This window comes from Electrophorus electricus, chromosome 11 (assembly GCF_041902795.1).
Source record: "Electrophorus electricus isolate QZ-2024a chromosome 11, ASM4190279v1, whole genome shotgun sequence".
NCBI classification, from domain to species: Eukaryota; Metazoa; Chordata; class Actinopteri; order Gymnotiformes; family Gymnotidae; genus Electrophorus; species Electrophorus electricus.
The window spans coordinates 21,804,951-21,817,930 of record NC_137507.1 but is presented as its reverse complement, the minus strand read 5'-3'; the positions used below and the strand labels follow the sequence as shown (position 1 = coordinate 21,817,930).

General features: G+C 39.8%; 1 protein-coding gene across 3 annotated transcripts in view; it reads right to left on the bottom strand.

Annotated features, from left to right (window-relative positions):
• Nucleotides 1-12,980, bottom strand: part of pfkpb (phosphofructokinase, platelet b) — a 20,333-nt gene extending 7,353 nt beyond the window's left edge. Inside the window, exons 1-16 of one of the 3 annotated variants that reach the window (XM_027032062.3) lie at nt 12,730-12,980; nt 11,153-11,226; nt 10,055-10,132; nt 9,450-9,639; nt 8,530-8,695; nt 7,779-7,823; nt 7,540-7,648; nt 7,002-7,097; nt 5,987-6,079; nt 5,710-5,835; nt 5,113-5,177; nt 4,788-4,857; nt 3,892-4,038; nt 2,083-2,153; nt 1,812-1,899; nt 788-940 (exon numbers count right to left, since the gene is read on the bottom strand). In XM_027032062.3, coding sequence (XP_026887863.1) covers nt 788-940; nt 1,812-1,899; nt 2,083-2,153; nt 3,892-4,038; nt 4,788-4,857; nt 5,113-5,177; nt 5,710-5,835; nt 5,987-6,079; nt 7,002-7,097; nt 7,540-7,648; nt 7,779-7,823; nt 8,530-8,695; nt 9,450-9,639; nt 10,055-10,132; nt 11,153-11,226; nt 12,730-12,814 — 1,656 coding nt within the window. In that variant the 5' untranslated portion in view covers nt 12,815-12,980. Of the gene's footprint in view, nt 1-742; nt 941-1,811; nt 1,900-2,082; nt 2,154-3,891; nt 4,039-4,787; nt 4,858-5,112; nt 5,178-5,709; nt 5,836-5,986; nt 6,080-7,001; nt 7,098-7,539; nt 7,649-7,778; nt 7,824-8,529; nt 8,696-9,449; nt 9,640-10,054; nt 10,133-11,152; nt 11,227-12,729 lie in introns of all 3 variants that reach the window. The other 2 variants (XM_081723724.1, XM_081723723.1) reach the window with 2 other exon arrangements.

The window sequence follows — 12,980 nt, the reverse complement described above, 5'->3', positions numbered from 1 at the left end:
TGCCAAACAGCGACACCCAAGCCAGCAGAGCACAAACACTCAAACTGTGTCTTCACACCAAACTCCTGTGTCAGGAAGGGTGATTAAGCTACAGTTCTCACTCAGTCCCTGAGGACTGGGACTTTGATTATGACTGAGCTGAGCTGATGGAAAAAGAGGGAGGGAGGGTGAGAGAGAGAGAAAGAAAGAGAGAGAGAGAGAGAGAGAGAGAGTGAGAGCAACAGACAGAAAGGAACAACTAAAAGGAGAAGGATTTTGTTACAGATTATGCTGAAAGAAACCTACTTTAAATCTAGGTGTCAGGGAGCGGTACAGCTGTCTAAAGGTGTCTGACAGATTATGAGCTCGGTTCCCTTCCTGCAGGTGTCCCGAGGGCCTTACAAGCTGGTAGCAGTCATGTACTTGGGGGGAGACATAAACCACAGGGGGTGAAAAGGCTTTAATTGTTGACTGGCACATGTTTCCTAAAGAAACATTACTAAGAAGGAATTTTTTTAATTGCTTTTTCAGCAAAAAAAAATGTAAATACTTTATTTGAATATGTATCAGTAACTAAATGACGATGTAAAATCAAATCAGAAGGTGCTAATTCCCACCACTACTGTATATCCTCTGTTTATGAGTTGTGTTTTTATGATAGTAATGAGGTTGGTGAAAATTAAGTTTGGCTTCAAACATTCTCACACTCACACATTCAAACACACTCTCACACTCATACACAGAAACATGCATGCACGTACACATACACAAGCACGTACTGCTCTGGCTTGAGTGCTTGCTGTCTTACCGCAGTGATAGCGTTGAGGGCAGTATCTGCCCCAATGCTCAGGTCTGAGCCAGGGATGTTGTTGGAGACGGTGGCGGGAATCATCACCATGGGAACGCAAAGCTCGGGGTGTCTGAAGCGAGCTGCTAGCAGCTCCAGCAGGCCCAGATATGCCTGCAGTCAGAGCAAAGGCTTATGGGAAAGATAGTTAAAAGAAAGCCACACCCACTGTTATAAACAGAGTGCAGGACACTAAGAGAGAAAGAGAGAGAGAAAGAATGGGAGAAGTGAGGACAGGTTTTAGTCCCGACCTCTAAGATATGGACAGTGTAATGGGTGGACACAACTCTTATGGTGTATAGATACCAAACACATGTAGTTCTAATTTTTTTTATTTTATATTCATGTCAGCTTTCATAATATATTTCTCATAAACACAACTTGGTAATGTAGCATCTAAACGATAGACTAGCAGTTCTCAGGCTTAATCCTGAGACCCAATGCATTGCAGTTTTGCGATATCCTAACTCACTCTTTAGGATATTACCAAGTTCAAATGATTATATGATTAGACTAAGGTATAACAGAAACAAAAATGATATAGAAGACTGATGTAAAAAGTCCACACCATAACAGCACTATGCAAAATAAAATTCAGTAAAAACATTTATTATTTATTTTTATATAACAAATACATTTATTATTTATATATTTATATTAATATTACAAACATATCTGCAATTCAGTATAAACAGTAGGAATATGAAGATGTACTATTAAATGAAGATATACTATTAATATTTGTATTCACTGTCTACAGTGATATCAGGGCACTGAACCATATGGACTTGGCTGCTCAGTTGTTTCTTGCCTAGTACTCAGCCTAAACAACAAAATAAAGGTCAAATTACTAATGATCTTCACTATATTTACTGAACTTTATGTCCAGTTACTGGACTGCAAACAGGTCAATTCACTCACAAAGCAATAAAAAATTGGTCTGGAAACATCTTATTTCATTTTTTTTTTTTTGTGCAATGTTTACCTCAAATCCACCAATGACCAGTAGAGCATTAATGTTATGAATTCTCATCTGTTCAGCAATTTTATCCATGTGTTTCACTGGGAGAGTTCTGAATTTTTTTTTTAAAACAAATAAAAATACAAAAACAAATATTAATTAATAAAAGACAAACACCAAACACCAAATATATTATTCACAGATTTTTGCTGAGAACACATTTAATTCATATCTGAACATTATTTGCGTCTGAGTGTGTATGAAAGCGGCTGCATTACGTGCAAAAATACTTCACCTTTTTGTCCCTAGCAGGGACCCTCCCTGGCCAGTCCATCCTCCAACATCCCCCCACTTGATTTCTTTAATCTGAAAGAGAAATAAAGGAAAAGAACAAAATGAATAAGGATTAATAATTTTTGCAGGGCTTTGGCAAATACACTCCATCATGTGCCTTTTCATAGATTCTGTATGGATGACACTTTATGTTTTCCCTACTGAATAACACCTGACCTGGGTCATACATTGATTACTAGCGGATAAACTGAATAACACCTGACCTGGGTCATACATTGATTACTAGCGGATAAACTGAATAACACCTGACCTGGGTCATACATTGATTACTAGCGGATAAACTGAATAACACCTGACCTGGGTCATACATTGATTACTAGCGGATAAACTGAATAACACCTGACCTGGGTCATACATTGATTACTAGCGGATAAACTGAATAACACCTGACCTGGGTCATACATTGATTACTAGCGGATAAACTGAATAACACCTGACCTGGGTCATACATTGATTACTAGCGGATAAACTGAATAACACCTGACCTGGGTCATACATTGATTACTAGCGGATAAACTGAATAACACCTGACCTGGGTCATACATTGATTACTAGCGGATAAACTGAATAACACCTGACCTGGGTCATACATTGATTACTAGCGGATAAACTGAATAACACCTGACCTGGGTCATACATTGATTACTAGCGGATAAACTGAATAACACCTGACCTGGGTCATACATTGATTACTAGCGGATAAACTGAATCAGGCATTTTTGAGCAGTGAGAACATTTAACAGGACTTGCCCATGATAAATAGAGAGGAATATAGAGGAACATAAATCCATTTGAAGCACAAGTTTGGTCTTCACTAATGCTGGAGCAAACCTCAGCTGTTGTTCACATGTAGTTCATATCCGTTGCTCTGTAGAACTGCACACTCCTTGGCAAATTTATTTTATAAAAACAAACAAATACTGATAGGCTTTTCTTATAAAATGTTCAATGATTTTTTGATTTGCCATAGCAATGTATTTTTTGGGATTGATCTCTTATGTTGTACAGCATATATCTTTGGAATTTCTTACAATATTTAAACAGTAAGTACTAGTATTTAATCATTACAGTACCACATTGACATCTGCATGCAGGCGATAGAACTATATTTCAGCTCTACAGTCATATAGTCATGTTGAAATAAAGGCAACCAGCCTTGAAGGTGGCACAATGGATCTGACAGGGTGTTCAGCAGAGGATTGTGGTTAGGAATAAGTGGTTTAAATTAAGCACTACTGACTGAGATCATCATGCAATAGTTTGACAACTTACATGCTCTTTTAAGTATGCAGGTATATAGTATGTAGTAGGTATGCAGTATTACCTGTAGTAAAATGTACTGAATCGTCTTACCTGTAGTAGGTATACAAATGTTGGTATGGTGTTACCTGTAGTCAGTTGTACACTAGGTGTTCAGTATGGTTGTTAACTGTGGTACATATACAGGTGTACAGTAGGGTTTTACCTGTAATAGGCATGTAATATTACGTTACCAGATGTACATTGTATTGTAACATGTATTAGATGTACAGGTGTACAGTATGGTGTTATCTTTAATAGATGTACAATATGGTATTAAATGTAGTAGATGTACAAGTGTACATTATGTTGTTACCCGTAGTAGATGTACAGGTGTACATACAGAATAATGTTACCTGTAGTAGATGTACAGGTAAACAGTATGGCGTTATTTGTAGTAGATGTATAGGTGTATAGTATGGTGTTACGCGTAGCAGGGGTACAGTATTACCTGGCCATTGCTGAAGCCCTCAAAGCCATCATGAACTGCAAACATAGTGTGGCCCTCAGTGATGCCCACCCTGACCGCAGAACGGACCGCCGCATTCATCCCTGCTGCTGGGGCTCCCACGTTTAGCACAGCCACATTAAATGCACTCTGGAGCAGGAAAGAAAGAGTTAGCACATGCACACTTTCATCAGCAGAAAATGTAGTGATTGTCTGAGACTAGTGAAAAGCAGTTCTATTAACACTGGTTAGTACAGCTATGTGCACGCACAGATAAAGAAACAGAGCTGGAGCCAGTGTCACAATCAAAGGAGACCTGTTTAATTCGGTTTAATTAACTCACTCAGTACACCAATATGTAATTCTCTTAAATGAAACTTTTATGAAATTTGATGCATTTCAATTAATTAAGTCAATTCATTCAGCATCCCGTTGGACCATAGTTCTGTTCTCTTTTGTTGTTCTATTCTACTGTGACGTAAAGAAGGCTGTATATAGACAATTATATAGACAATGGTCACTGCTGTGTGTGTCTGTGTGTCTTTGATAGTGGGTACATACACAGTGTGGACCCTCCTTTGCACTTTCCCCATGCTTAACTTTACAAACCCAGAAGAATGTCATTCATCATTATTGTTGTTAATGTCTTATTGTGCTTAACTTAGAAAATGTATGTGTTGTATATATAGGGTGTGCTGCTATCTGCAGTTTCATGCATTTGGTTGGCTAAGACCTTGTACGGGGGGGCCTTATACAGTACACATTTAACTAGATTGAATACATGTAGTGATCAATTCACTATACACACAAAATATACAATGAATAGCTATAGGATTTTTATATAATAGGTACTCAAAACCCTTAGGTTCCTTAGGTGCTCAGAAGTGTGTAAGACTCACCTTCGGCATCACTGAGTCTGTTTTCCGGTAAGAGAGCAGCTTGTAGGTGTTCAGGTTGTTTTCAAAACTCCTTAAGGATTTCACAAAGGTATGTCACAGTCATTCAGCCATTTCCTATCATCGTAATGGCATTTAAGAAGGCCAGTGGCATTGTTTCAGCTCCAAATGAAATTCAGAAGTTTTTAAAGACTACAACTGAATAAAATTCTCAATGAAAGCCTTCCATGCTAAGAGGAACCAAGCAGAGCTATAAAACAGAACTGACATGACACATGATATGTACAGATGGCTTAATGGCTGGATTGAGGGAGGGATACCGTTGTACCTGCCACGCAGTTTTACGGCTTCCTCAAAGTTCTTCTTATCCATGGCCTTCTGTACTGCCTGAGTCTGCATCGTGCATACATACACGTTTTTTATGTAAATAAAAGAAAAGTAAATATTATACTTAATAATAGCAATAATCCATTCCTTGGACCAAAGTCATCTTTAGCATTCCAGTGTGTCAGTATATACATGTACATCATACTCCAAGTGTTCTTGTGTTTCAAATCCTCTGTGTTATTAGTGATGTAACAAATGGACAATTTAGTGATGTAACCAAGTTAAAGCAAAATCACTCTCTTATGATACAGTTAGAAAGTGCTAATCTGTAATGCATGCCAGTCAGGCTTTCATTTTCAAGATCACACAGACATTTCAGAATTGCTCATATGGGAAGCCAAGGGCATCTGCACTTGTGTGGTATGGACTTTACAAATCGGCTATGCACAGTGATGCTGTAAAAAGAGCTCATTCTGCAGTGCAAGTGCCCAGTGTGATGGCTGAGAGCAGTGTGATGGGATGAAAAGTGACACACATGCACACTCACACACATGCACACACAAATTCACATGCCCAAACACAAAGACATGGCACTAACCATCTGCACACACTCCATGAGAGGCAGCCGCACAGCCTGGTTTCCACATAGAGACACCACACAGGCAGGAGTGTCCGAAGATGCCTCCAAAAGGGCTAAAACTGCCTCGACCCCCATCCTACTGGCCTAGAGCGAGAGAGAGAAAGCGAGACAGAGAGACAGAGTGGAGAGGCAGAGGGAAGGAGAGATAGGGAGACAGAAAGAAGAAAACAGGAATATCAAATTGCATATCAAGATACTTGACCATCATCCAACTATGTTAGGCTCCAGATCGTACCAGGATTCTGTCGAAGGCAGAAGGCGTGCCTCCCCTCTGCACGTGGCCCAGGATGGTGACGCGTGTATCAAAGCCTAAACATCCCACCACCAGCTAAAATGCAGATAACACCATCAGTGCCAGTGACTGCACTGAACACAATACACACATGCATATAGTCTTCAGGTGGACACTGTTACGCACAAGCTCCACATCACGCATTCGCTCAGATGTAACGCATGAGATAGACGGAGCAATGCACTCAGTCTGTTCATATGAAAGCTCACAGGTATGCTCCTAACCAACGTCGGCCTAGAAAGTGTTCATGTTGAAACATGGTGGACGACGGTGAAGAGTGAAAGGACAGACAAGGCAAGTTTATTGATGTTTCTTACACAGTGGCAGCTCAAAGAGCGAACATGCACACTGTTTGAGGTTTAGCAGAAACAGGTTTCACCTTAAGACAAATGTGTCACAGAGGAGGTTCCCAATCCATTCTGAGAAGTTATGTCTACATATAGCTGCACTCCAAAGCCCATGTTCAACTGACATCAGTACTCAAAATTTGCACCGGCCTCAGGTATGTTGAGAGCTGGGATCCAATAAAAACATGGCCATTGGTACAGGTGCTTGCAGTGCACTCTGAGCCTCTGGGTTGGAGCAGGGATTACTGGTCCTTCTCCTGGAGGGCTGCTTTTCTATAGAATTCAGTCCCAGTTCACATTCAACACAGCTGATCCAGTACCAGGTTTCCAAGGTCTTCTGAAGACACAGGTCACTTAGTTTAGATGAGTTGTTTGATCACATGGACTCCAGGGTTTTTGTTGTCACTGATAACCCCCCCCAAGATCAAAATAAGCTGAGTGTGTTAGATCAAGGAAGGTAGTAAATCACACAATGATTGGAAAATGGTAGTCAAGCATTAGAGCATGCAGTAACAGCAGTTCAACCCCATGCCAGGGGGTGTTTTGAGGGGTAGCATGCAGGCGGTGAGGGCAAAACTGACAGAGATCTGCTCCAGCTGGGCAGTACTTACATCCTTCACATAGTCTGTAGTTATGACCCGGTTGTGTGAGTCTATGGCTCCTTCTGCTACTATGATGATATTAAGCCTTTTCTTATCCGCTCGGTTCTACGGGAGTTAAAAAAACATACACACACGCACCCCAAACATACAGAAAGGCACCATACACACACCATGCACATGCCATACACACAGCAGTAGTTGAAATAATCACATCTTTGACTGCATGAGATGTGATGTTCGTTCCATGTATGTCTATGGCCCCTTCTGTAGTTATGGGTGTGATCAAATTTAGTTTTGTGAAACTTTGTGTTTGTGTGGTTTTTCAGATGCTTGTGGTTTTGTGTGTGTGTGTGTGTGTGTGCTTGTGTGTGTGTGCGTGTAGAAATGTGTGTAAACTAACCTACTTTCATATGTTCATAAATCTATGTGTTTGCATGACTGTATGCAAAATGTTGTGCATGCATTTATTTTGAGTGTGTGTACAGGGGTTTGAAGTTTGAAGCAAAGAATGTACATACCATCAGGCTATTGTGTGTGTGTGTGCTACCTCTGATAGTTTTTGACACATTTGGTCCTCCCAGCCATCTTCTGGAGGCATTTCAGGAATCAGCACCCAGTCTGCACCACAGGCTAAAGCACTGACTAAGGCAAGATACCTACACACACACACGCACACACACACACACACAATAGCCTGATGGTATGTACATTCTTTGCCATGCTAAGTTTATACACAATACATAGAATATTTAAAAACACAATATTTATATGTAAGCACATCCTCACCCGCAGTGTCTGCCCATCACCTCCAGTACAAATGTTCTCTGATGGCTACAGCATAAACACAACATTCAAAAATGGAACACAACATAACACACAACATAATACACAAACCAAATACTTCATCAGCTGGCTCTGGCTAAGCTGTGTAGTGTGCTTCTGGTGTGTTCCAAAAATGTACATTTGCATTGCTGCGTCTGTTCATGTGTGTGTATCCATGTTTGTCCCTGTATGCATGCATCAGTGAAAGTTTGTGTGCATGCAAATGTACATGTGAGAATACATGTACATGTGAGAATAGCTGCTTGCTGGTGTGTGTATGTGTATGTTTGTATTTGTTTATTGTGTCTTTGGCCATTTATGTATGGCTTTAAATATTATCTTTATATTATCAAATATCACTTAAGTGCTTCTGTTTCACTATCTTGTTGTTTTTACTTAAATATACTCAGTGTTTTGTATATGTGTGCCTATGTGAGTTCTTGTATCTAAGCAGTGAGTATGTTTGCATGCTGGTGTGTGTCTGTGTACGTGCCTGTATACATAACTGTGATAATTCTAGTGTACCAGGGCACTGCCTTGGCATATGCATATACATTCAGCATTTGTGGAAACACATGCAGTGCTTTATTTGTTTAGTTATATGTGCACTGGGTGTGTGTGTATGTGTGTGTGTGTGTGTGTGTGTGTGTGTGTGTGTATATGCGTGATTGTGCAGGCAGTCACTGCATCTACATGTGTAAATACTTGTGTGTACCTCTGTGCTGTGGTCATTATGGCATCCACCACCTCTATGATCCTGTGCAGGGCGGAGTCAGTGCCAATGGTCATGTCTGTTCCGCAGAAGTCATTATCTATGGAGCCCACCATGCCCACAATGTGAAGCACAGAGTGCATTTCAGCTGCTGCCTCATCTATCTGACCTGTGGCAAGGAAGGACATAAAACAAAGACATCAAATAAAGACAAAAAAAGAATTTTCCCATAACACACACAAATATGCAGAAGCAGCAGCATTGGTTCTGTCCATTAGTTCTGAGGGCACCACATTTTTGGATTTTCCCTGCTTACTCATGCCTGAATCAACTCATGGAAGGCTTAACAATGATGTGATGAACTGAATAAGTTATAGCAGAGCAGTAAAGTACATTTGTCCCTAAGGCCAATCACTGTTTTAGATAGGGAAAAGTATAGCTTTAGGATCCTTTAATATGTAGGATCAATTCTGGGTGGTGTGTTCTTAACTTTAGGTCAAGTTCAAACTGTGTTGATTGTGTTTTTCTAGTGTTTGATTCTGTGGGCATGTCATCTCATAACATGTGTATGTTAATGCTCGTGTTTTGTAGTATATGTGATGCCGGATTTCATGGAGCTCTCCAGTTGCTCTACTATTTGTGTAAGTCAATCAAGCAGTAAATCAGGTATGTATAACTATATTACAATATTTTCCAATAAAACATTAACAAGAAATGAGATTTCACAGGAGGAATCAAGAGGAATTATCTACAAAAGAATAACTGGAAAGAAAAATGTAATGACTTATAAAGTCTCTTATATTCTTTGATCAATCACACTGTTGATCTACAGGATACCTCTTCCTCTGTGGCATCTGTGATCTACTGTTGTCCTATTGATCTATTGAACACTTTAAATGAGCTGTCCAGCTGTCCTCTTTTACCTAATTCCACAAGCTCCTTTAATAGGCCATTCCATTCCTCTCTGAATAGATTAGCCCCAGTCAGACTGCCATCTCCACCAATCACACAAAGATTTGTGATTCCGAGGCGCACCAAGTTTAATGCTGCGCGGAGACGGCCCTCGTGTGTTCGGAAATCTTTACAGCGTGCACTGCCAATCACAGTGCCGCCCTGCACACACAAACACACTTATGCACATACACACATATGTACACAGGCACATTTGCATATAACTCATGAACAAGCAGGAAAACACACATACCTATGCCTGGAAACACTATAGAACTGCATTCTAAATACCTTCTTTATCAGTTCTGCATGTTACTGTCTGCAGTGCCCAGCTGATAAATCTGGCTGTCAAATACAAAGCTGGACCATTCATACAGTCTCACATTTCAGAGTTTTTACTACAATACACATATAGAACTTTTTAAGAGTTTAGACCAGAGGAAATACTGTGCAATAACATTACCACAATCTCTGACGTATAAGGACAACACAGTAAAATATTACCCAAACTACATCCAAACCGCAATTTAGTTTCCAACAAATAAATCCATAACTAGCACAATTTACGATTACGCACCACTTGCAGCATACTGGAGACACTCTCCCATGTAGCCTCCTTGATGTTATCACCTCCATCTACCATGCCCTGATAACCCTGCAAAACAGAACATTTCATTCATCTTTTATCTCTCAATTGAACTGGTAAATTATTCTTAATTCTCTAAAAGCCTAATTCAACTCTTAATTAACCTGAAGTATTAGGCTTTCATCTGTGCCAACACTTTACACCAGTTCAAATAAATTCACATTCACTTTATATGGAAACATTTCTGCCTTGTCATCAAATATGTTTGTGTGAGATTCAAATTTGTAGATCACATTTGCAAATATTGAGAGTGTAACAATACGATCCACTGCTGATCCCAAGGGGTCAAGCATGAGGACGGATGTGATACTGCAGAACTATTTTTATCCTCATGGTTGGAAACAACCGTTTGTTTAAATGAATATGGTGGAAGTGTGTTAAGTAATTTCTGTGCCATTTGTAATCCAAAAAAACACACATTTGATGAATAAACACTTTAAAACCATTTAAATTACAATGAATGCTGTTTTATTTATGTTTAGAGCTGGAACATTCTTTTGTACTCATCTAAACTCCATTCAGCATTGGGGAGTGGGAGGGCTAATGTATAAAATTATATTATAGCATGTTACAAAGACAGCAATTTTCTTGTAACATTAGCAGTGTAGATTATAACAATAGCAGTAACCAATGGCAGTGTGTATGCTACAACTGTAAGGTTTTATGTAACTTTATATTATAAGCAATTAGTGTATTGTAGCACATTAATACCTTTGCAACATTTGCTATGTGTATGTTAGAACAGTAGCAATGTTATCTATACACCAAAGAGCTTTAATTTTGGACCTCAAATCCAATTTGTGGTCCTGGATTTTGTAATCACAACATGGGTGTTTAGGTTCTCTAGTAAAATTATTAGTTACAGTGCCACCAATGTAACATACACACTGGAAATGTTACAGACATATTACTATTGTGGTATCACACAAATAACATTACAATGTGTATGTAGGAACAATACCAATATGTGTAAGCATTACAAGCAATGTGCACATAACCATATCTATGTACATAGTCTTGTTTTCTTACCTCGTGGATGAAATACACTTTTGCTCTTACATAAATTCCCATTCTGACCACTGCCCTTACAGCTGCATTCATTCCTACAGACAGACAGGAAGAGAGTATGAATATTTCCTTTTAAAAAAAGTAGCTTTTTTTTTTACTATAAAGCCCAACTCTGACATTTTTGACTATTTGTCAGTTTTACAACTAACATCACAATTGGATATTTTCCCCAAATAATTTAGCACTGTAAAAAGACCCTTGGTGTGCTTTTGTGTATACCAACATCTAGATCAGTGTGTTCTAGTACACTAATGTGGTAATAACAATACCAGGAGTGTTCTTATCCCATCAATCAGACATTTCTGGTTTTCAAGTGGACCACAGCAGATCAGTAATCTCAAAGTGGGCACTGTAGTGGCTAATAGCATCTATTAGCTAATAGCATTAAGCCTGAGTAATCACACACGGATGATTCATAGGCCAACCTCCATACTAATAAAAACTGTGTAAACAGGTTAAAAAAGGGGGTGAACGAAAAACATAAGGAGGTGGCGAGACAGGGACAGGAGAGCGAGTGAAAGAGTAACAGAGAGAAGTTTTCCTTGTTTAAATCATACATATTAGATTACACGTTTTATGTCTTACATATTATGGTAACACTGGAAAGAACTTAGTTTTGTTACTAAAGCGCTATATTTTTTGCTCCTTGTTTCGGGATGCTGAGCTCGTCGCTGTAGTGACGCATTGTAGCGTGCCCGGCCGCCTCGCGCTACTATTTGCCTCCCATCACGTACACCCGATCGAAATGCGCGCTCCAAACGGCACGATGCGGGTTTCCATGGGTGGTTTCCATACTAACAGTTGCCAGACCCATTCTCTGTAACAAAACAAACTGTGCTGCAAATGAATAGAGTGTATCGATCGAATTGTTATTCTAGTTTCGATATTTAATTCTTAACCATTAAGCGCTTTTCTTGAAACAACTCATCAAACCCCACTGCATTATATCTGCACTAGCATTGCTTTCCAGTCCTGAGCCGGCGATGCTTCCCGTACGCGCGGTGCGCTCCAGCGCACCGAAAGGTCAGCGTAACAGCGCACAGTGTGCGTGTAATGCAACCACTGGGATGTCATAGTTCCAGTTACAGTCCACAAATGACGTAAGGCTAGGATTCCAAGGTGATTCTAAAATGGTTCCAGGTAAGAAAAGCCAGTCGTCCGACCTTGGCTTCTGCTGGGGAAAACCGATACCGCAAGAAGCAGGTTCAGTGTTACACATAAAACATACTATTGGACTAATTGTAATGAGTCAGAAGTACATCAGAAATTTCCACCAGAAAGAGAATGATGAATAAGAGTCAATTTTCTGCACTATGTAGGAAGCTAAGATGACTGATGCTAGTTGTATGGTAACACATCTGCAAAGTGCAGTAGGCCAACATGTTGCACCTCCGCTTTTTTAGCAGTATGCAATAGCTTTATAGCACTTTTAAGAAAACCATTAAACATGCTTACTCGCCAAACTCCATGCATTCCATTACACGACGAGAAGCGTCACTAAGTCTAATAATCCGTTTATAACCGGAATATTCGCTTACCTTGAGCATCCCCGCCGCTCGTGAGGACGCCGATGGCCTTTCCGGCTCCGGAAAGATTCTCGAAGAATTTTTTAGAATCTGGCATTGTTAGGGCGATACGTTCTCCAACGTGATGTGTTTCCCGCTAAATTTGCTTAACGAAACAATATCTTTTTTTTGCTTGGCACGGTCTAGAAGAATGTGAATCCGTGAATCAGCGCCGGATGTCTCTTCTTGTGCGTGCGTCCCTCATTCATTGGAAAATTCAGCGG